The 24186-nt window shown below is 46.8% G+C and overlaps 1 protein-coding gene across 5 annotated transcripts in view; it reads left to right on the top strand.

Moving 5' to 3' along the window:
- Positions 1-24186, top strand: part of Ptpn3 (protein tyrosine phosphatase, non-receptor type 3) — a 106306-nt gene that overhangs the window by 47852 nt on the left and 34268 nt on the right. For 3 of the 5 annotated variants that reach the window (XM_013351909.2, XM_013351911.2, XM_005362208.3), the window contains exons 7-13: positions 3416-3468; positions 8325-8445; positions 9737-9824; positions 13113-13201; positions 17133-17196; positions 18411-18583; positions 22627-22761. In XM_013351909.2, coding sequence (XP_013207363.1) covers positions 3416-3468; positions 8325-8445; positions 9737-9824; positions 13113-13201; positions 17133-17196; positions 18411-18583; positions 22627-22761 — 723 coding nt within the window. Of the gene's footprint in view, positions 1-3415; positions 3469-8324; positions 8446-9334; positions 9507-9736; positions 9825-13112; positions 13202-17132; positions 17197-18410; positions 18584-22626; positions 22762-24186 lie in introns of those variants that run through there. The other 2 variants (XM_013351910.2, XM_013351912.2) reach the window with 2 other exon arrangements.

The following is a 24186-nucleotide window of genomic DNA, read 5'->3' as shown; positions in this document are numbered from 1 at the left end:
ATATGCCTGTGTGTGCATATATGCATGATGAACGAATATGCGTGTGCATATGCCTTTGTGTGTATATATGCACGATGAATGAATGTGCATGTGAATATGCCTGTGTGTGCATATATGCATGATGAATGAATGTGTGTGTGCATATGCCTGTGTGTGCATATATGTTTTGCTTGATGTGAATGCACGTGAATATGCCTGTGTGCATATATGTTATGCTTGATGAATGAATGCATGTGAATATGCCTGTGTGTGCATATATGCATGATGAACGAATGTGTGTGTGCATATGCCTGTGTGTTCATGTATGCATCATCGTACACATGTGGAGTTGGTTCTTTCTTTCCACCTCTACTCGGGCTCAGGGGATTGAACTTGGTCACCAGGCGTATGCAGCAGTGCCCTTGCCTCCTGAGCCCTCTCACCTGCTGGCGCCTTAGCATTTTCTTGCCTTATGAAAAAAATCCACAGCAGAAAAAGAGCCCCATCTACTTCCACTCTACTCACCCCCACTTCTTCCTGGGACTTTAGTTCTACTGCTGAGGGTCATCAGAGGCCACTGGCCTGCTGCACCACAAGGAGGCTGGCAGTTGTGCCGGGTGACATGAGACAGGAGCCCATGAGGCCAGTGAGACCAGTGTGGGTAGTGGAGGTCACAGCTGACTGAGGATTTCAGGAGCTCTGCTGCTACTGTGGCCTAGAAAACTCACTGTGGGTTGCTGGAGCTAAGCCAAATTTAGGGTTGATGGAGAAACTAAAAATTGGATTCCCTTGGACAGCAAGAAGGCTCTCCCATCCCCCATTCCAGCTGGAAGCCATATGTGGTGGACTTGGAGGAAAACAGAGGGCGGGCTTTTCATACCCAGTGGAGGCGGGTATCTCAGTCCACCAGACAGGAGAGAGCAGCTGCAAGGTCTTAAAGCAGAGGGCCGATACGTCAGACATGGTGTCTGTGTGCACACGGAGAGGCTGAAAGAGACCAGCGCTTCCCTCTGCTCCGGGTCCTGCAGGCCAGAGACGGGAGTCTCTGTGAGGGGCTAGCAGAACCGCCGACTGTTTAGTGATCACAGCCCACCTCACAGGAGCATCATGAACTCTCTGTATCTTTTCCCCATTGCATCCCTTCTCCCCCCGGCACAAGCTGTGCACCAGGGCTGGGGACTCCTCTTTTGTATTGTGAGTCAGCCTCATTATTCTTCAGAACATGCCTGGCGCCCCTTCTTGGGCTGTTCTTTGCAGGCATGGAAACCCATTCCATGGCTCCCTTATGTTCAGACACCTTGTTTTTCCATAAATACTGTCCTAGTGCCTGTTCTATGGGGCGGGTTCCAGCCCGTGCTGGCCACCTGGCCAGGGCCTCCCCTTCAGCCTTCTTATACTCAGAACGCTGGGCCATATTGTCCTCCTTTTTGCTTTCCCAAACAAGATGCTTCTTGGAGCATCCAGATGAGCTAGGAGGAATCTACACCCTGAAGTAGCACCCCCCACCCCGTAGTGCCTTGTTAGCTCCCCAGGTGGCCCCACCACCTGCTCTCAGGCTCATCCCAGGTGTGTATTAGGACATCTGTGGCCAAGGATATTGTGGTCCCATTAGCATTTGCCTTGAGAGATCAACTTTCCTGACTGGTTTGACTAGTCACTGGTAACCGGTACTGTAGGACCATCTCTTCTCTGCAGAGATGGGTCATCCAGGGCGGTCCCTTTATTTGACATTCGGAGGCCTGAACCCCAGAGAAAGAAGTCTGAAAGGAGAATACAGGTTACTGCTCTAGACTAGGTATTTGAACAGCGACCATTCTGTGGATTTTATTTATTTATTTTTGGTATTTTGAGACAGGGTTTCTCTGTGGCTTTGTGGCTTTGGAGTCTGTCCTGGAACTAGCCTTGTAGACCAGGCTGGCCTCGAACTCACAGAGATCAGCCTGCCTCTGCCTCCCGAGTGCTGGGATTAAAGGCGTGCGCCACCACCGCCCAGTTGGGATTTTTTTTTCCTCTTGAGTCTCCATAGGTTCTTTCCATTTAGTCTCAGCCTCTATAGCTTGTTTCTTGGCTGTCCCCCAAATCCATCTTCTAGCAAAGACACTAGCTAGACAGTAAGCAAAGCTCATCTTGGTAGGAGAGTGGCCACTTGTGCTCGTCACCTACCTGTCTCCCCGCTCTCCTGAAGATGCTGTGATTCAGAATGGATAGATAATGAGCAGACCTAGGAGCATCCAAAGACCCAGAGAGACACGAGTTTCCACTGGAACACTCAGAATTGCTTTACTCATGGACCAGGGGGCCTTCAGATAGGGCATGCAACCTTCGTATGTACCTCAAGAACCTGCAGGAGTACAGTGGACAGAAAGGGGGAATGCTGGGGGCCACCCCATTAGACAGGCAAGTGATGACTCACACGTGCGAACTTCATAGGCTGCCATGGAAACTACATGTTCTCTCCGCTTGCCACCAGGCTGGAAGATGCTTTTAAAATCTCATTGTCTGCCAGTGTTGCTGGTAAGGACTCTTTTTCCAGCCCATTCTTCCGCCCAGCAGGGGCCCTTGCTCCAGGTCTGGTGGCTGAGGTCTTGAGCAGACCACAGAGTCAGATTTGAATGGAGAGGAAAAAAAAAGAACAAAGACAGGTGATGGCGCTGAGAACAGGCATCTGGGGGAGGGGGGCAGCGAGGTTAACTGGAAATAAGAACAAATCTAGGCCAGGCCTGGATTCCTAGTGGGTGGCAGAAGACAGAGAGACAGGCAGATGGTTGAGTCCTGAAAACCTCAGCAAGGTCCGTGGGTTGAGGAATCGTCAGGAGTTAGTGAATTAAGTAATTGCAATTGTTAAAACATAGAATGCCTTTCTTCCCCCCTTTTATTTTTTTCCATTTTAAAAGGTGTCACCATTCCAGGACTGACGCATCCAAGAGTCCTGTAAGAGGTAGTCAGAGCCCAGCAAGTCTCGGGTCTCTTAGAAAGCATGGAAGGCTGCTTGCGTCTCAGGTTCCATTCTCTCCCTTTCCCTCTTGCAATATGAGCGTGCCACCCAACCTCAGACCGTCAGCATCCTGGCCTTTGTGATGGTTTTTTTAATCAAAAAACTCTCTAAGGTATTCCCTGTGTCATTTGAGAACAGTTAGTATGGCAGTTGCCTTTGAGATTCACGTTGCTAGCCGGGCGGTGGTGGCACACGCCTTTAATCCCAGCACTTGGGAGGCAGAGGCAGGCGGATCTCTGTGAGTTCGAGACCAGCCTGGTCTACAAGAGCTAGTTCCAGGACAGGCTCCAAAACCACAGAGAAACCCTGTCTCGAAAAAAAAAAAAAAAAGATTCACGTTGCTCATTAACAGTTAAGGGAACAAAGAAAGCCACAGGCTGTCCGTGATTTATGCGTGCCCATGGTTCTTCTGTCTCACCTCATCCTCGTCTCTCCCGACAGGTTGACGTGCCCTCTCAACTCAGCCGTGGTTCTAGCCTCCTATGCTGTACAATGTAAGTTGAGGGAGACTGACTAGGTGCTGGCCATCTTGTTCCAGCTAGCATATTGAGGAAGCCCCCGGCTGTTCTCTTTGAGGTAGTCTCTTCCCCCAGGGTCCTGGGATGGAGAGTAAAGCTTTTAACCTGGCCCACACTCTCCTCTTACTTGGGGGATATCAAATGGACAGTAGTGTGGCGGGGGAAGGAGCGGTGTGGTATCTATATTCCCCCAGGGAGCTATGAAACGGCAGGCAGCTACACCCGGCTTTTTCCAGAGCCTCTGCCCAGGTATTTGGAACTGCTCTCCATACAAACCCCTGTGGAACAATATTTATATCTCCTGCCCCCTCCGAACATGGAAACTGAGACCCAGCTGGGTTAACAGAATTTGCTGGAAGGCACCCCTGCTGCTTGCCTGATGCCCATCTAAAGTGCTGCTGAGATCTTATGAATTTATATTCAGAGCATCAGTGTAGCCAATGGGTTATGTACTGGTCTGTGACCATTCAGAAGCAGGAAGATCACAAGTTTCAAAGTCATCCTTGGCTCCATGGTGAGTTCCAGGCCAGCCTGGATGACTTGAGGCTAGCCTTAAAAAAAATATGTATGAAGAAGATAATTTGAATGTTTTATTTAGCCCATTTAAATATTATTTTAATATGTAATCAGCATAAAAAATGAATGAGCTATTTTTGAGGGTTTTTTTTCTTTTTCTTTTCTTTCTTTTTTTTAATTAAATCTTTGAAATCCCATCTTGGTTTTGCAATTTCCATGCATTTCCAATTGAACAAGCCACACATAATTACGGGTACCACTGTGGTTAGAAAATCCAGATAAAGTTTTCCTCTAAGGCTGATTAAGCTACCGAAGAAATCTCTTCATTCTGTCATTAAAAGTTAATCATATTCGGTGTCAGATCCCATGACAAGTGAAATGCCACTTTGCCTTTTGTTCGCTGTGTGGTGCCAGCATAGAGCACCGTGTGACTTGTATTGATCTGTGTAGCAGCCTAAGACTGGAGTGTCTGTCCCCTCTGCCTTTCCCAGAGGTCTCAGCCAACATGGCAGGTGGCTAAGGAAGCCCCTTAGGTCTTTCTGATCAGGTCTCAGAGCAGATGCAGACCCAATTATCCATCTTTCTGTGGTCTCAGAAACATCACAGCAAAAGAGAGAGAAAGGAAAAAGGCTGCTGAGGAGGTCCCAGGTGCACGTCCTCCCTTAGCAACCAGGATAGCAACCAGAGAGGTGAAGAACATTGCTGGTGAACCCGCAGTTACCTGCCTTCTGCATGGAACCAGAGTGGGAGAGCGAGGATACTGGGGTTGACCCCACGATGTTGAGCATACAGCTAGCCTCCTAGCAAGGAGGGCACCCAGCATCATCCCCATCTCCCCTGCCTCCTCTTCTCAGGATGAGAAACTCAAAAGAGGTTGCTCTCTTTCTGTGTCACCTCTGGGGCAGACCAGCTTGTGGCACCCACATGGGGGATGGCCAGTGTGTGACGTTTCCTGGGAAGCCATGAGCCAACAGTAGGGCACCAACCACAGACCAAAGAAACTATTCCGTCCAAATCCAGTTTAGTTGACCACCGGGTTTATACTTACAGGAGCGTGGCTGACTTTAAAAAGAGCTGCTTCACCAAATTCCACCCAACATGGGTGATGGCCTCCCCAAAAGCTGCATGAATAGAGCTACCCCTTCAGTTAGCATCCACCTGTGTACTTCAGCACCCGCTGAGACCAGGAAGAGCTGGGGCAGGGTGGCAAGTGGCTGGTAGTAGGCAGGAAAGAATGAGTGCCACAGTCTAGCGACCCTCACTCCTTCTAGGAGTTAATAGGCACTGTCTTGTGAGGCTCCGGGATAGTAATCACGGCTGCTGTGATTAAGATGGCGCCGGGCATGTCATACCCAGAGAACAGTGTGTTTTCTGAACACATAGCCAGAGTCAGCATGTTTTCATCAGTCTCTAGATTTATGGCTCCCGTTTCTACTGGACTGATCAGTGACGGGGGCAGGGACTTGACCTTCTCACATTGAAGACAAGGTGGATGTTCACCACTGGAGGACCAGGGCTGAGGGGCAGGAACTTGAAGAAGGAGAGAATTGTGCTCAGTTTAGCCCTACCCTATCCATTTGTCATTGAACCTCCAGTTCCCACCTGTGAATGAAGGTGATGCTGGAACTTGGCAATATGGCTGCTTCAGATTAAATACTGAATGCAGTTCAAGGTGGCCCATAGCCAAAAGTTCCTCATAGCCGAACCAACACTGACCGAGACAGTGAGAATAGGTAGGGAAGCCGTGTTGTCTGGGTCTTGGCTTCTATCTGTGTGACCTGACCTTCCGCGCCTCATGGTGTCGGTCAGGACTAGAAATGGCTGTTCTTCTTTGGAAGGTGGTAGGGAGGAGATCACTAACCACTGTAGGAAGAATTCTTTGTATAGTCTTAACTCTTGGTGTCTCTTCCTGTCAGTCCAGAAGAAAACCGTGTTGTCTGTAGGGTGGGCCAGATAACTCCTTGTATAACAGTGCTTGTGGCCAAGCTTGATGCCCTGAGCTCAGTCAGGAACCCACACTGGAAGGGGTTTATTCATTCCTGAAAGCTGGCGTCTGACCTCCCTACACAACGTGGGAAATAAAAACTAAGTTTAAAAGTCACCCATGATAGGCAATAAGCTATTATTAGAGAAAAATTAAAGACCTGTGTTTAAGACATCCTGTTGCCTGCTTCTGCCGGCAGACTTCCCACTGTGGGCGGTGGATAGAACGGTGGCTACAGAAAGTCATTAGAGGCCTGGCAGTGTGGGCGCAGGCACACACTCTTAGGCAGAGGCAGGCAGATCTCTGAGTTCGAGACCAGCCTGGTCTGTAGAGTGAGATCCAGGACAGCCAGGGCTACACAGAGAAACCCTGTCTTAAATAAACAACAACAAGAACAAAAGGATACTTTGCATTAAATAAATAATGTTGTAAAAAATTGTTAGAGCCTAAAAGGTATAAGCTGACTAAGGTAGAAAACACTGCTTTGCTGTCATAATAAACAAATCATGGGTTGTCAGACAGTTTGAAGTTTAACCTCTTTATAGTCCTATAGCCATGACATATAAATATACACGTATTTGCATGCTCTGCATACATTTCTTTCTGTTTTTATTTTGTTTTTTCAAGACAGGGTTTCACTGTGTAGCCCTAGCTGTCCTGGAACTATCTCTGTAGACCAGGCTGGCCTCAAATTCACAGAGATCCGTCTGCCTCTGCCTCCCTAGTGCTGGGATTAAAGGCATGCGCCGCCACCACCCGGCTTATGTATACATTTCTCACAGGACTAATTCTTAGTTTTAAAATTAGCAGCTCAGATGGTATACTAATTACATTCTGTCTGATACATTTTTCAGGTTGTTTAACTATGAATGTCTGTTATTTAAGTCCTGTCTGTGATCTGCTAACTGAAACACATTTTCTTAATTAGATTAGAAAGTATAGTATTCAAGAGACAAAATACTTTCCACACAGTGGCTGAAGATGGCTGCTAGCTAGTCAAGAACTTGCGAGGTGCAAGTAAAGGTTTAAAAAGCCTGTAGTTTTTCCAAGTTTTCTGAGTCTCTGCCAGGAGCAGGCTCTGGACCAGGATGAAGGAAGCTCACTTCTCTCCCTAAGGGCTCTGCATCCTGCTGGGGATTCAGGCTCTGAGGAAAAGCACCGAGTGTGAGCCCTACACTGCTTTCGGAGGGGAAGGGAAGTAGTCTAGAAAAGTATCGGAGGAATGAGCCCCAAGAAGAGGCTCGGAGATCAAGGAAGAGTGGGAAGAATAGCAGGTAGAGGACTTGCCCATCTGAAGCATGGGTACCTGAGATCTCAAGTTTGGGGCCTGTGTTCAGCAAATAGATAAGATAGCTCTGTGGTGGGAGTCAGGGATGTAGATCTGCCTTTTCTTCTTATCTGTTTAATAGGAATAAAGCATTACCCATGTTTTTGGGGATGTAGCGGACATGGGGATGTAGCGGACATTTGCTCAAGACCTCCAGTGAGGTGATGTCCTTGACTTCCTTTGCAGCCCCCACACCCAGCTCCCCAGGCTTTTGCAAATATGTATGATGTGGCTGCCAACGTTTCCCCCTAGTGGTTATCCCCGAGCTCTGCGCAGGAAGGCTCGCTGGTCTTATGCTGAGATCCAGATGTTTGTCAGTGACTTTGCTAAGGCAAGAAGCTTATACTTTATTCCTGTCGCATGGAAGTTGGGTTGGGACAACCAGTTAACAGGACAGATGAGCAAATAAATGATTCCGAAGGCTCTCCGTGAGCTAAAAAAAATCCAACAGGAAATGTGGAGCGGTTTCTGCCTTGGGCTTGGGAAAAGCAGTTGCAGCACTTGGTTGGCTTTTCCGGGCGTCAAGAGAAGACTCAGCAGCTCACTGGATGGACAGGCGGGGAACGTAGGGTGTCAACCTAGGCCAATGTCACCTAGGTCTTTACTCTGCTGAAAATAGCCCGTATCAGGGCTGAGTCTCTTTTCCCTGGGTCTCAGTTTCTTTCTCTTTAATGCGAACTCCAATGAAGATATATTAATGCTTCCTCACTGGGTGCCCTGTAAGAGCATCCCGGCGGTATCTTTTTAATCACGTTAACGTCACCGCCTCCGCCCCTCCACCTGCTACCCTTGCGCTTACCTGGAATTTGGCCCTAAATAGAGGTTCAGATTAGAAGTGTGGAATTGGAAACTAATGAGGCACTGGTTCACGTGGCTCAGAGCTTATCAGAACTGTTCCCCTGGAAGGTATTTCTAGCGATATTATCGATGCTTGTTGACGCCGACCAGACGGAAGAGGCAAGACTAATTATGACTTTCCCCCCCCTCCCCATTGTATCTTAATAGCTCGTTTTGGAGACTTTAATCCTTCCATACACCATCCAGGCTATCTTGCCGACAGCCAGTTCATACCAGATCAAAATGATGACTTTTTAAGCAAGGTGGAGTCGCTCCATGAGCAGCACAGGTGCGGGGATGGGGTGAGGGGGATGCTGGAACTCAGACCGGGTATTTGCAGATACTGTATCACTTTGTGTGTTTGATGCCCCCTTGGCTTCCTGTGGTTTTCTTTCTTTCTTCCTTTCGGCCTTTAAACTGGGATGGTGGCAAATATATATTTAGCATCTCTTGAGGTTTTGTGAAGCGTAAGAATGCAATAGGAATTGAGGGCGATAGCCGGCACATTCATCCTTCAAGAGGTCATGGGGATTGGCTAATTCCTCAAGGAAATGCCCATTTTCAGTCTGATTGATTGGCCTCCAAGCTGATTGAACCACACATACCTTTTAGCCATTTACCTCGTTTAAGAAAACAGGCCAGGGGCTGGAGAGATGGCTCAGTGGTTAAGAGCATTGCCTGCTCTTCCAAAGGTCCTGAGTTCAATTCCCGGCAACCACATGGTGGCTCACAACCATCTGTAATGAGGTCTGGTGCCCTCCTCTGGCCTGCAGACATACATGCAGACAGAATATTGTATACATAATAAATAAATAAATATTAAAAAAAAAAGAAAACAGGCCATTCCCTCAGGTGTTGTTGAGTGGACAGACAGGAGAGCTGACAGGGTGGGTGGTCCTGGAGTCAGACTGCTTTTCCTCGACTTTGATACTTGCTACTTCCAATCCCCTCTTCCCACGCCTCATGTGACTCAAAGCTCCCCTGGCAGCTGCTCTGTCCCCATTAAATGAGGACCACGCCGACCCAGGCCAGCCCTCCAGAGACACCACATTTCTTGGGAAGGCCATAAAAACAAAGGGCAAGCTACCAGCGTACCTTCTTAGAGGGCGCTGCCAGTCCTCTCTCCCGGAATTGCTCCTGGGACAGAAGTCAGCGTCCGAAAATAGCACAGGGTCACTGGTCTTTGAAGCGTGAGGCCACTGTTGAGAGAATAGACAGGCAAAAAGATGAAAGAGTACCTATTAATTGAACAACTTGGCGCGATTGTAGTCAGGCATTTTGAAAGGCAACCGGTAGTTGTCACTGTCTGAAGACCTCTTTGAGAGCCCATTAAGTGGGGCGTGTTTCTTGGTAAAATCCGAGGGGTCCAGAGGTGGTCAGGGTCCATGGACAAGAAGAAAAACCTGCTTCAGTAGAATTAAGTTAGAGTGCTTTGGGGTACTAGCCCAAGGCATTTAGTAACCTTTAATAACAATTACGGGGGACTGTTGCGTTTTCCAGAAACTTTTAGTTTTTAAAAGCTCAAGGTAATGTTCCCCACCTACTGAGTGAGTTTTGCAGTTTCTTTTTTTCTCTTGCAGTGGACTAAAGCAGTCCGAAGCAGAATCATGCTACATCAACATAGCTCGGACCCTTGACTTCTACGGCGTGGAGCTTCACGGAGGCAGAGTATGTATCCTTTAGCTCAGAAACTATTGTTTATTTCTAATTATGCAAGTTCACAGACTTTCTTGGGGGGAGTTGTTTCTCTCCCATTGTAACAAGTAAGACCTTTGAAAAGCTGGTGGGGGGCTGGAGAGTCGGCTTAGTGTGAAAAGCCCTCCTGTGTGAAAAGCTCTCGTTCTTGCAGAGGACCTGGATTTGATCCTCAGAACCCACAGGGAGGCTCACAACCTCCTTGGGAACCAGGCATGCGTGTGGTGCACAGGCATACATGCAGGCAAAACGCTCATGCACACGAAATAATAAATAGCACAAATCTAAAAAAAAAATTTAAAGAGAGAGATACTTGGAAAGCTTATTGAGTACTTATTGGTTTATCCGAGTCTTCTCGGTCATTCGATCATTTGCTTTTTCACACTTGAAGGATCAAGGCACAGGAGACTTAAAAGCTTTCAAAGACTATTCGATATTATGGCTAAATGGGTAAAACCCATTTTCCTGTGTTCTAATTTTTTTTTTTAGTAAGCATATAAAATGATGAATTTAGGGGCTCAGGCTGTCTCTTGGTTGGTGGAGTGCTTCTTTGGCATTCATGAGGCCCTGGGTTTGATACCCAGTGCCGTATAAGCTGGGCATGCTGGTATACATCTGTGATTCCAGCACTCACGAGGAAGACACAAAAGGATCCAAAGTTCAAGGTCATCCTCAGCTATGTAGTGAGGTTGAGGCCAACGTGGGCCCCCATCTCAAAATGGGAGGGGGGGTGTTAGTGACATTTCCATGCTTGCATATTGTATTTTGCTCATACTCAACCCGTTATTACCCTTTCTTGTCTCTCTCCCTCTTCACCTCCCCTTTCCCCCACAAAAGGCCCCCTTTCTACTTTTGTGTGATTTTATAAATCCATTTTAAGGGCAATTTAATGAACTTTATAGTATCTGCTACATCTTAAGTGTTACTCAGATTAATTAGAGCTGGTTACTTAAATACAGTAATGTGTGTACATCTGTGTATGATGTATGTAGTGTATGCGTATGTGTATGTATGTGTGTATGTATGTAGGTGTAGCTAGATGCGAGGTGCAGGCATGCCTGTGGAGGCCAGAGGTTGATGTCCAGGGTCTTCTTAGTCACGCTCCACCTTCATCTTTTGAAGCAGCGCCGATCACTGAATCTGATACTCACTGGCTGGTTGCTCTGTGGGCTCCAGGGATCCACACCTTTCCCTTCTTCTCAGTGCTGGGGTTACACTCATGCCCAACCATGCCCGGGTGCTGGGGATTGGAACTCGGGTCCTCATGCCTGCACACTGTTATTATGCGAACATTAACATTTCTGCCTGCCATTGGGCCACATCATTCCCACCATGAAGCAGGTATTGGGCTGGGGAGATCGCTCACTCCATCAAGTTCTTGTTACAAAGGCACGAAGAACCGAGTCTGAGCTCAGAACCCAAGTGAAAAGCTAGGCTAGGTGATCTGTACTTGACATCTCAGCACTGGAGAGGCAGAGATGGGGAGGCGGAGACAGGAGGACCCCTGGGCCTCCCTGGCTGGCTCTGCTACCTTCCTGATGAGTTCCAGGCCTGTCTCCAAGACCAAGATCCATAGCTCTTAAGGAATGACACCCAGGGTTGTCCTGGCCTCCATACGCACAAATACGCATGTGCACACACATGCGCCCCTGCACACACGCGCACAGTATTGATTAAGCACCAGCTGCTGGCTAGTCTTTGTTCCAGGTGTTTTCATAGGCAACCCTTTCGGTGGCTCCTTGTTAATTGGTGTTCTTAGTTAGCATCTCCACAGGTGAGAGAGCTAGAGCCTGTGAAAGTTGAGTAAATGATTCTTTTGCCTGTTTAAAAAGCTACGCATTGTGTTTGAAGCTTCCAGAAACACTTGACTTCTTTGCTTCACTTCTGTCCCAAGAGTTCTCCATTAGACAGGGTCTAACATGGTTCATAAATGGTGGGGAATATATTTTCTCTTATACAGTGACATCTTTGGGATGTAACTGGTAAGTTATATGCTCTTTTGCAAGTATTTTTTTCTTTGATAGAATGCTTTGGAAAACCTTCAATGGCAGAGTAGGAATTAATGGCTTTCTACCGCCAGGTTTATTCTTCCCCTTCCTCACCCTCGCCTCTCAGGGAGCGTCAGGCTTGCCGCAGCCTTGTTCTTCCTCACGCCATTCTGGCTTTGCTTCCAGGTGTGGTTTTAGCCCGGTGCCTAGCACGAGTACTCAGGACTTGCTCTGTATCGGCACCATTTCCTTGTCCAGTTTCTGTACCCACCTTTGTTCCTTTGTTGCTCATAAGTGATGGCCCCACCCCAAGAGAAAATGACTTGTTGCACCTGCCGTGTGCCGGTTCTCCATCGAAAGCGTCATATGCACAGCCCTGTTCTCAGTTCCTTGGTTATTTTCTCTGCTCTCAGCCTGATAGAAACTTTAAGGTGCAAAAAGGAAAATGCAGGCTCTCCTGAGCCCCCAGCAACATAGGCAACTAGTGGCAGGCCAAAGGTTCACACTCACTTGTGACTGGCTCTACCCTAGGTTTCTAGTTATGCCATCTGATTGGCAACAGAGACACGTGTGACTCAAGGAAGGAACCCTTGTCCCTTTGAATGTTACTTATTCGTACTCAAGTGGATTTAAAACAGCTTTAATTCTCTGTGTTTTCCTTCTGCTTCTGTATGATATATGGCTGTGCCAAACACACAAGCCCTTAGCCAGCGTGGTTACGTTGGAGTCATAAGCAACATTTCTTTCTTAATTGGATTTAGAGTCATGTCCACAGGTGTAATTTTTCTTTATTATTTAATAATGGCTAAAGCCTCTTCGGTAATTGAAGTTGAGATTTGTATGGCGTTGTATGGAGGAGAAGCCTGTTTGAGTCTCATGTGGCTCCCAAATGCTGATGGTTGAAAATGAAAGAGTGTTTTTATATTTGGTTCTGTGGAGTGAATATTCTTGCCTGGTAACTTCCTAAACGAGGTATCGTGATATGCTCTGTGCGTGCGTGCGTGCGTGCGTGCGTGTGTGTGTGTGTGTGTGTGTGCATGTGCGTGAATGTGTATGCGTGTATGTGAGTTCACTTTAGAAGAACTGGGCGCCAAGTGCTTGGCTGTTAAGTGGCTGCTAAGTGGGCTTTTTCCCGTGTTCAGTGGCCTTTCCCCCTCTTGAGTGGATGCATGCTGCTATTTATAAAAGCGTGGGTGCTTTAAAGTTAGCGGAGGATGAGCATGGCTGTACCACACTGTGAACCTGGACTCTTCCTTCCCTCCCCCCACCCCAGGATCTGCACAATTTAGATCTAATGATCGGAATTGCTTCTGCGGGCATTGCAGTGTACCGAAAATACATTTGTACGAGTTTCTACCCTTGGTGAGTGCAAACGCTTGGAATTGTCTGAGTCATGCTTTAAAAATATGCCGAGTAAAAGCAATGCTGGATCTAATCTTAAAACTTTTGATCTCTGAAGAAGTCTAGCTCCCCCACCCCACCCCACCCAAGTTGTAAACTCTGAACTCAAACTGAAACCAAACTTGATCCGGATTTGGCACTTGGAAAAGTAAACTTTGGTTTTCATTAACTTCCCACTGCCAGTCGTCCTGTGGTAGGGGTAGTTGGTGGATAAATGGCACAGATAGGTCTTGGAGTTGAGCAATCTTTCCACCCCCCTTGTTTGTGTCTGGAATCAGACCTAGATTCTGACAGTCATGAGCCTGCAGGTAATACAAGCCTTATATGTATGTGGGGTTTTCCCCCTCTGCTTACACAGCTGTGGTAAAGTTTAATGTATGAATTAAGTCCACTAAAAGATTTCAAACAATGCATAATAAAATCAAGCAGTTATCACAGTATACTGTAATGAGAATTATGTATGTATGGCCTCTCTCTCTTGAAAGAGTCAAGGCAGTAGTACTTTCAAATTGTGGTGGACTCCAGGCAATTGAAACCATAGAAAACCAGAGCAGAGGTGGAGAAAGGGAGAAAGGAATTGATTTTCAACATGAGTTTGAGTTGACTGTACCAGTCAAGGGAGCTTCTTCAGAGAAATATTATACCTTCCAAATACTGCATTTTTATAAATGCATTTTTATAATTTACAAATGTGTGTAGGGCAGGGGTGGGGCGGGAGGAGGAGAGCGGGTGCGGCAGGCCATGGGAGATAGGAGAGTATAGCGTGCACGGTAAAGTGGCCACACAGAAACTCAGAGGAAAGGAGATTCGGGTGGCAGAGTTGTGTCCTGCCAGATACGTTTAGGTTTATACCTGTTCCTCTGTTTGACCGCCTAGAACTTCACAAACAGAGTCAAAGGTGTTCATCACAGCATTATTTATGACAGTGGGGGAACCTATAAATAAAATTATAGGGGTATTAACTGTGATCGCAGCTGTCATATTATTGAATGTTGTCGCATCCAAGTCTTGTTACTATGTGTTTTATTTATCCCACTTAAACATTGAGTAAGCCATTCTCAGTCCTGGTTTCCTAGCAGAGAAAGCTGTAGGAAGGACAAGGAAGTTTGTAAGGACTGTCAGACTCGCGCTGCTAATAGCCGGGCAGTTGAAATTCCCGTCCAGTTTGTCACCCAAGACCTGTCTTATTCTACCACTAAACGTTGTATTTGTGGGGAAGTGCAGGCTACACACTTAAAGACACTGGTTTTACGATTTCTTTTAAATGCATTTAATTTTCAACAAAACTACGCCACTATCTTGTTTGGTTTTGCGGTGGAGTCAGTGGGACAGGCAATAAGATCTCTGGAGCCCCTCACTGTCAACAGGCTGGGCTAGCTGGGGTGTAGCCTGCTGAGTTCTCTGGCCTTCTCAGAGCAAAGGACCAGGCAGGAAAGCACGGTCCTGATTCTCTCTTTAAGTGTCTCCAGTCCCCCAGTGCCATAGGCCAGAAGCTACCTGAGTCTCTCCTCATCTGTGGCTGGATCTACGAAAGTTCCTTACTCTGGGTCTGGACATCACATTTAAAGGTAGATTTGGATCCCATAAGGAAGCAGAGAGCTTCCGAAAGCAAGCCTGTAAACAGAAGCCTTTGGGTCAGGACGGACAGGGACTCTTGGCACCCCTCCCGTCCTTCAGATGCTCTCTCGGAAATTCTTGGTGACTCTTCGACTTCAAACCGGCTCCTGTCAAAGCCTGTCTCTGTGGCCAGTGCTGTTTCAGTTCGTTAACCTGTGACAAAATAATGGATAGAAGCAGCAAGGGGAACAGAGTCGGCTCACAGTATGGAAGAGCTCAGAGCCTCTAAGAGTGACTCCAAAGAGGGTAGGCTTTGACTGCAGGGATCCGTTCTAGGAAGAAGGTACAGAGTGAGCATATCGCTGGAAACAAGGGAGAACAGAGCAGTCAGTGTGACGTAGATGGTGGATTAGGCTAGAGCATGGTGTGCCATAGCCAGCCGCTGAAGAGTGACCTGGACAGCAAGAGCCTCACAGGACACTGGAGTGGAGTTCTCGGTGTTCTAATGAGAACTACATTCTCATGCTGCAGCGATCAAAGGGAGATGGTTGTGTGCACCATTTGATACCTGTCTCCTTCGCTAGATTAAATGTTAAGACTGCAGTACCCACTGTCTTGTTCTTTCTGTCCCTGGGACCTGGCACAGGACCTAGCCCATCCAGACACTCGGTACATTGCATCTTTCCTTGTGACCGAGGGCTGTAGGGAGCCCACTGTAGGGCCTTCAGCCTGGAAATCACATCTGCATTCTTCAGATTCGCTCCAGTGGAGAAAGGCCAGTTGAGGGAGTTGTAAGCATTGAAGCAGAACAGTCTGACCCAGGAGGCCTAGCAGGGAACCCCCATCTGAAGCCACTGGCACACAAGCAGTCTGTGCCCAGCAAGACAAGGCTAGGGACTCCTCCAAAATGAAGTTTATTCTCCAGACCCCTGTGAAATAGCAATTCCTGTGTGTGCCCTTCAACACAAACTGTATGGAGGAGACCTGCCCATCTCAGGGTGTAACGTGCACCATGACGGATGCCTCAGAAGAACTGGCTCTAAGAGCCTTCTGGCCCTTACATGACTAGCCTGCAGTCACTCTGAAAATTCACTTATCAAATAGGAGTATCCACCAGCAGGTTACTTAAACTCGGTGTTTGTTTTTAATATATAATGCAAGTGTGCTCTGTGTGTGTGTGTTCCTGATCCACTGGGGGAAATGTCACATGAATAAACTCGCTTTACTTACTCAAGCTCTCTGTTCTAGAATGTTCTTATCAAGGTCTTGATATGATCCTAGAGAATAATAGAATTCCTCACTTCCTCCAAACACTGTGTGGATCATAGTGACTTATAGTGAGTACAATCTATTTAAGAGTACTAGTTAATCTCTTTAATGTACTGAGAATGCTGGTGCGTATTTGTAATTCCAACACTAAGGGGTCAGAGAGGGTAATCTCTGAGGTTGTGTAAGCCAGCCTAGCCTCATGTAAGTTGGTGAGCTCCAGGTCAAATGAGAGATCCTCTCTCAAAGAATAAGGTAGACAGTACTTGAAGAAGAACACCCTAGGTAGACTGTTGTCCTAAACAAACACACACACACACACACACACACACCCTGATCTCATTCACCAGTTTTAATGAAAAGTACCAACACTGAGAGCCTGTGGTATATTAAGAATCATCTAGGAACATGGCATGCTTACTATGTCTAAATTACCATAGGACCATGGTGAGAAAGGCTGTGGTGGTTACCACTCAGCAGGTACCCTAGGCTCCAAAATCATAGGCCCTGGAGTCTGATCCCCAAGCTCAGAGCCTGGCTCCAGGCAGTGACATCTCTCGTGGCTGTCGCAAGACCCGATAGAGGCGGTGTTTATAAAGCCCTTGGCGGTGCCCTGCGATGTGAAAATACTTACTGCTTGGTAGCTTTCATTCTGTATCATTCACATGGTGATGAAATTCTTTCACACGTGGCTGTTAAGTAACAGAGCTGGGGTACAACCCAGGTCTGTCCTCCCTCCGCTCCACACTGCCCCCACGTAGGCACCAGCTCCTGCAGGGCTGCAGTGCCACAAAGAGACTTACAGCAAAGAGTGCGCATGGCCCGTGCTCTTGGTTATTTAAAAGCTGCCTCGCAATCCAGAGGCCCCATGGAGATCCAGCTCGGTCCGCTCCTTGAGTTCAGCTGAGGCACACTCCCAGTGGCCCGCGGTCATCGGATCATGAAATAGAGGACCCATGCAGAAGAGGGGTCAGCTATAGCCCAGCTGAGCCCCGATGTCTTTGTTTGATTTGCATTTTGTTTTACTTTTTGTGTTATGTGTGCTTTTGTTTTGCTTGGCCTTTTACAGGGTGAACATACTCAAAATTTCTTTCAAAAGAAAAAAGTTCTTCATACACCAGCGGCAAAAACAGGTGAGTTCTGCCCACGCTTGGCTGTGTGCTTGCTGTGTTTGCTGCCTCATCAAGGCTTCCTCCAGTCCCTCAGGGATGGCTTTCTGTGTCTTAGGAAGGAAAGGCAGTGGCCATAGGTCATCAGACCCTGTGGTCCTCTCTGTGAGTCAGTCCGCCTCTGGTTGGAGAACGACCTGGCTTTAGAGTCAGATACTCTGGGTTTAGATCCTGGCTCTTCCCCTGGCCCCGCCTCTAGCCCTTATTACCTTACTTCTAGATGTTCACGTAGTGTCCACTTCCCAGGGAGCCGTTTGGATTAGACGACAGAGCTCAGCCTAAGCGCCTAGCAGAGCCCAGGGATGCATAGCAGGAAGCATCCACACAGCCAGTTGCTTTCTTAAGTGCTCCATGGACGATAGCTTGTGCCTGGGTCTCACAAGAGGAGGCGGCAGGATCCTAGACAACCCTGTTTGTTTGCTTAGCCACAGCAGAAGTACACTCAGTAAGAAAGCCAGAGCTCCCACAGCCTCGGAGTGAAGGAGCTGGAATTTGAACTGAGGCGCCTGCCCTTTCCACACCACACCCTGTCTTGTTATGCTGCATAGTTGTCGCTGGCTGTCACTGCGTCCATTTCCCAACGTTTCAGAGATGATATGCCCTTAGACTGACCCCACGCAGTGAATGGGGCCTTAGAAACGGGATCCCTAGAGCTCAAAGCACCAAATACCTCGGTTGCCTGACTCCCCCGACTCCCACCCCTAGAGCAAGGAGGGTCAATGAAACACCAAAATGCATGTGGAATCAGAATACCCAAATGCAGGTAGCCTGAAGGCAAAGCCAGGGATGGGATTACTTATTATCTGTGAGCACTGGAATAGAGAATCCCCAGGCTTCTAATGTCTCTACTACCTGCTTGGTGGAAGAGTATTTCTTCAGGAAAGAGATGCTCGGGGCGGAGTTCCCAAGTTTATCAGATGGTAGTGCCAAGTAAGTTTCCTCTTGAACTAGAAGCAGGTTTGGAACAAGGGTGTCTGTGAAGGACCACACATGGTGAAGAGGCATGGATTCGGGTCACTTTTATTATCACACCTGCTCTAAAATACTCACTGGACACTGGGGTGTCTGAAGCCTGCTCTCTCCCTTTGTTACATCTTCAGCCGTGCGGGTTTTCAAGCTTGGCACGTTTTAATCCTCCTGTGCCTTTGCAATGAAATCTCCGCTGCTCTTCCTCACAGGCTGAATCCAGGGAACATATCGTGGCCTTCAACATGCTAAATTACCGATCTTGCAAAAACTTGTGGAAATCCTGTGTGGAGCACCATTCATTCTTTCAGGCAAAGAAGTTACTACCTCAGGAAAAGAGTGTTCTGTCCCAGTACTGGACTCTAGGCTCCAGGAACCCCAAAAAGTGAGTATGTTTGAGGAGAACCATCCATGCTAACCTGAGATGTTAATGTGTGCTGCTTGCCCCTGGGGCGTGGACATCCTTGGGCAGAGGGGAAGCTCTGAGGCTGGACCCCAGACTTTAGATCCATGAGTGACAGCTGAGCGTCTCCAGGGGAAGCTGTGCCCTTTTATGCTCGGGTGCATCTCCTATTCCCAGCGTTAGATTTTGCCCCTCCACCCTGCTGTCATCTGAGTTCTCAGACAGCTAGAATTGCAGTTGCCCTCACCCCTTCCCAATTAAAGAACACCGAGTGTCATCCTGGTGCCAGCATATTGGGCTTTTCACAGCTGGAGGCCTCTAAGCCAATCCCTCCCACACAACATTAGTTCATAGGCACCCTATAAAAATGAATAGAGGTTTCCAGAGTGTGGTGACTGTGGACTATATTGCCAATAATAGCTACAAAATAATAATTGTCATTGACAATTGCCTAGTGTTTATAAAAGGAACATACTTAATTACATTAATTCTTGCGCTGAACCTGAGTTAAATGCTACCTACAAGAGTGATATTCAAAATATTTAATGATAAGAACAGTAAAATTAATTTACATATATGTGTCATGTACATTATAATTTTTAAAATAATATATATTGAGTCTTTACATAAAGTGACTGGGGCTTATGTTTGTTTTGCTTATTCTAAGACAGCTTTGTATAGGAGGCGACAGAAATTGTTTGTCATGCTGTTAGAATTTTCTAAGTCATTTACTGGTTTTTCAGAATTGTGATTGATTGTCGTGAACGTGGCTTTTTCTAAATAAGGCTCAAGTATGAGCTATTATTTGATGTGAAATTGGAGAAGAATGTTCTAGTCGCTTTCCTATTACATATTAGGTAACATAATGATTTAGCCAGTGGTAAATGGCCTCTGGGGTAGGGGTGGTATTATTTCTTATGAACCAAGAACAAACATATTTTTATAGTGTTTAGTCCTTATAGTTCTGTTTAGTATTTATATGCATTCAATATTCTGCTAGTGAGTAGACCATAAGAATAATGTTGTTGAGGAACCTATAGAGCTGCCTCATACCCAGGATGCTACATGGAAACCATGGAAACCGAATCTTCTTCCTGCATGGTGTTCCTCTAGGCAGCCAGAGGCATTGGATGAGAGAAGAACCCAAGTGCAGTGAGCTTAGCCACTAGCAATAGCCCCACGGTCTACAAGGGCTCACCTGCTACTGTTTCTCTGTGCCAGCATTGACGGCCCAGATAGCTGCAGCTGGTGGGGCTGTGCCTCTTTGTTAGGCACTCCCTGGGTCATGCCATCCTGGGGACTTCCCTGGCGGAAGTAAATCTGAACACTCCAGGCCTGGCATCCCTCACCGTGAGCCTCAGGAACCTAGGCTGTGCAGCCGAAGCAGCAATAGCAGATCAGCGTCCCCGTGTCTGTGAGAGTCTGGGAGTCAAACTCGGGTGCCGCAGCAGGTCAGACTGACAGACAGATTTGCACAGTCAAGAAGTTCAGGTTGAAGAAACAAAAAATTGGTTTTGACCACTTAAGCATCAAACTATAACCGGGCTAAGGCATACGTGCACTGGTTAACTCTCCTGGCACAGCTTCCTTGCTGCAGAGTGACCGTGTAAGTAGTGATCTTGCTACAGTCCCGTTGCAGAATTGCAATGAGATGACTTGGAGTTTGTGGGGGGCTCCTTGTTGTCGGTGTGTTGCTTGTGTTACCCCCACCAAGATGTTATAATATTACTGCTTATGTGGTCATTAAAAGGAAGCAGTTTTCTTCCAAATAAGAATTGACTAGATCTCAGGCGACGGCTGCACACGCCTTTAATCCCAGCACTCAGGAGGCAGAGGCGGGTGGATCTCTGAGTTTGAGGCCAGTGTGAGTTCCAGGACAGCCGGGGATACACAGAGAAACCCTGTCTTGAAAAACCAAGCAAGCAAACAAAAGCCAGATTGGCTAGACCTGATTTTCCAGGCAGGTTGGAGGAGGCATAGAAGGGACTGAAGGGTTCTTTCCAACACTGAGTGAGTTCAGGTCCTCCATGTCTCACTTGAGTTTTGGTTTGCTGCCTCCGTTTCATTATCTGCAGACTTCTTTCCCTCTTCAGCCTGCATGGGGTACTGGGTTCTGGTCATCTTCTGTGACATGGAAACCCATGTTTTGGTGCTGACAGCAGCCATAGTCTGTTATCTCAAGATTTGTGAGTTAGGAATTCAGGAAGGGTTTACCAGTAACTCTTCTGCTCCATTAGTCCTGCCCTCATGGGGAGGGATTTTGTGAGAACCAGCTGCTTGCAGCTGGTTTGAATCCTCTACAGAGGGTCACTGGAAAGCATGAAAAACAGTTTGGGGTACAAGTCATCAGTTTCTTACTGGTACCTTCTTTCAGTATACTGTTAATTTTGACTTATTTTTTTTTTTTTTACATTTACTTATTTATGTGTAGGGGTGGAGTTGGGGGAAACACATGCATGTCACAGTACACATACGGAGGTCCAAGGACAGCTTCTAGGAGCCAGTTCTTCTACCCTGTGGGTCTCAGGGGTGGCATTTGAATCATCAGGCTTGGTGGCAAGCCCTGAGACCCGCGGAACCGTCTGGCCAGCCCTCGTCACTTCCTTTCATTTCACAGACGAGGAAACCATCGTCCTAGCTCTAGAGTACATCTGTATAGCTGTGTGGTGGACCCTCTGACAGGTTCTGTGAAAGGGGAGTTTGATCGTTATTTTCCAGAGACCATGGAACGGTTTCAAGTTCCTATTAATAACTCGTGACACCTGCTTCAGGGATCTGCCACATTAAACCCCGGAGTCACGCTGCCTGCTTCCCTTGTTTTAATCTTACATCCTTAATCAGTGGTCACGTGACTTCTGATAGCCCCGACCTGGGGGGGGGGGGGGAGAGATCTCCTAGTGATGCTGCAGTTAGCACTTCGATGAGCGTGACGGTGGCATTCATTATTATAAACTGGTACCTGGATTTGGCTGTATTTCTTTGTTCTTTTGCTTTCGTCAGTCCGTTGGTTTTAGGCCATAAGGAAATATACGGAATATTTAAGACATTAGAGCATGGGGTAAAATTGGAAATGCCAAAACCAGACTTCAGACGATTTCCTAAGGCAATCTATTCCTCAGGAATTCAGTTTTCAAACTATAAATAAAATTCAGAAATATCCTTCAGATAACATATTCAGAGAATATGACCTGAAACCGTTCTAAGTACGTCCTTGGCTTCTCTGTCAAAGATTTCCCAGTGATTGATGGTCCCTGCATCTGCCGGCCAGGGGGCCCAGGAGCATCTGGAGGGATGACGATACTTTTGTTCACGCCAGTGGGAGGCGGGTGAGGTAGATCCATTGAAGTTATTGGAGCTGCGCTGGTCTGTGCTTTTCTGGCACTCCTTCTAACCTGGTAGCTTTGGCTATAGTCTAGAAGCAGCTTAACTATTTAAAGTAGTGGAGACGCAGAAGCATAAAAGGAAGTGTTAAGCTGGGCGGTGTTGGCGCACGCCTTTAATCCCAGCACTTGGGAGGCAGAGGCAGGCGGATCTTTGTGAGTTTGAGACCAGCCTGGTCTACAAGAGCTAGTTCCAGGACAGGCTCCAAAACCACAGAGAAACCCTGTCTCGAAAAACCAAAAAAAAAAAAAAAAGAGAGAAAGTCTTTGGAAGTCTGGGGCTAGCGGGATGGTTCAATAGGTAAAGGCACTTACTGCCTGATAACCTGAGTTCGATCCCCGGACCCACATGGTGGAAAGAGAAAACTGCTCCTGCAAGTTGTTTGCTGACACCCACAAGTACACCACAGCACGGTGTGCACACACCCACATAAAATAACCTTTAAAAATTTTTAAAAGGGCACTCTGGAAACTGACTGCTTCCACTCCTCCTAACCTAGCTGGTGTGACCGGGGCTGGTGTCACTGGGTGCTAAGTCAGTGCCTTCAGAGAAGGTGCCTTGGCAGACTGTATTTAATGGATGCTGTTCTTGTTTTCTTGTTGGACATGTCAGTGTGCAAAGTAACACTGCATCTGGTTTTTCAGGTCTCTAAATAACCAATACTGCAAAAAGGTGATCGGAGGGATGGTGTGGAATCCAACCATGAGGAGGTCCTTATCAGTGGAACGGCTAGAAACCAAGAGCCTACCTTCTCGGTCCCCACCCATCACCCCCAACTGGTATGTTCTCGTTTATGCTGTGCGCCAGCTGCAGATACCCTCTCTCTTTGAAGATACAATGTCGGCTTTAAACCCTTCAACAGGGATTGCCTACAGTCAGACTTCTCATGTGCGTTCCCATGTTCCATACTGAAAAATGCTAAAGTGGCCTTACAATAATGATAATAAATTCACACATATTTTGGGAAATCATTGTGATATTCCAATACATGTGTAGTATTACTGTCATATCTATCAGACAAATAGCATTTTTTTTAAACTTAAAAGTTTCTTAAAGATTTTTTAAAAATCTATTAAAATCCCTTCTAGTAGCTGGATGTAGTAATAAATACTTGTAAGCTTAACATTCAGGAGCCTGAGGCAAGAGGATCAAGAGTTCAAGGCCAGCTTGGGCTAATCTCGAATAGATAGATAGGTAGGTAGGTAGGTAGGTAGGTAGGTAGGTAGGTAGGTAGGTAGGTAGATAGATGGGCAGGCTACATGGACCCAAACTCGAATAGATAGATAGATAGATAGATAGATAGATAGATAGATAGATAGATAGATAGATAGATAGATAGATAGATAGATAGACAGACAGACAGACAGACAAGTAAATAAATGGGTCTAATTTTACATACATACATCCTTTCTACTGGCTGTTCTGAAATACTCAATTGATTATTGAGCACCACAGTTACCCTGATGTGCTAGAATATCAGACACTATCCCTCCTATCTAACTACACTCCCAAAGTGCTTCTGTAAAAAAAAAATCATAAATCGCTGGATGGTGGTGGCACACACCTTTAATCCCAGCACTCCAGAGGCAGAGGCAGGCAGATCTCTGAGTTCGAGGCCAGCCTGGTCTACAGAGTGAGTTCCAGGAAAAACAGGGCTACATGGAGAAACCCTGCCTTGAACAACAGTAATAAATATCAGTAATAATAATAAATTGGGGCAGAGCCTGAGGGCATAGCTTAGTGATGAAGTATACTTACATAGCATGTGCAAGGTCTGGTTTCATTCTACAACCTTGCAAAATAAATAAAAGGTAACATTTGGAACTTGAGGCCTGCTGTAATGTCCACCTTAGAATCATATAGCCTGTGGTAGCATCTTAAATGCTTTAAGCTCTAAGAAGTTCATGATAAAGAACTTAAAAGGATAAAAAATGAAAAGAGAAAAGAAACCCTCAGGGGTCTAAGTTTCCTACAAATGGAATAATGCATGAGTAAGTGTTTTGTTATTTCAGAAAAGGGTCATGTGGAATCTTGTATTAGTTATTTTAGTGGTCCACAAAGATATCAGCCGCCGGGCGGTGGTGGCGCACGCCTTTAATCCCAGCACTCGGGAGGCAGAGGCAGGTGGATCTCTGTGAGTTCGAGACTAGCCTGGTCTACAAAGCTATTTCCAGGACAGGCTCCAAAGCCACAAAGAAACCCTG

This window comes from Microtus ochrogaster, linkage group LG5, assembly GCF_000317375.1.
Source record: "Microtus ochrogaster isolate Prairie Vole_2 linkage group LG5, MicOch1.0, whole genome shotgun sequence".
NCBI classification, from domain to species: domain Eukaryota; kingdom Metazoa; phylum Chordata; class Mammalia; order Rodentia; family Cricetidae; genus Microtus; species Microtus ochrogaster.
Note: the sequence above shows the minus strand (reverse complement) of the source record. Positions and strands in the feature narration are given on the sequence as shown.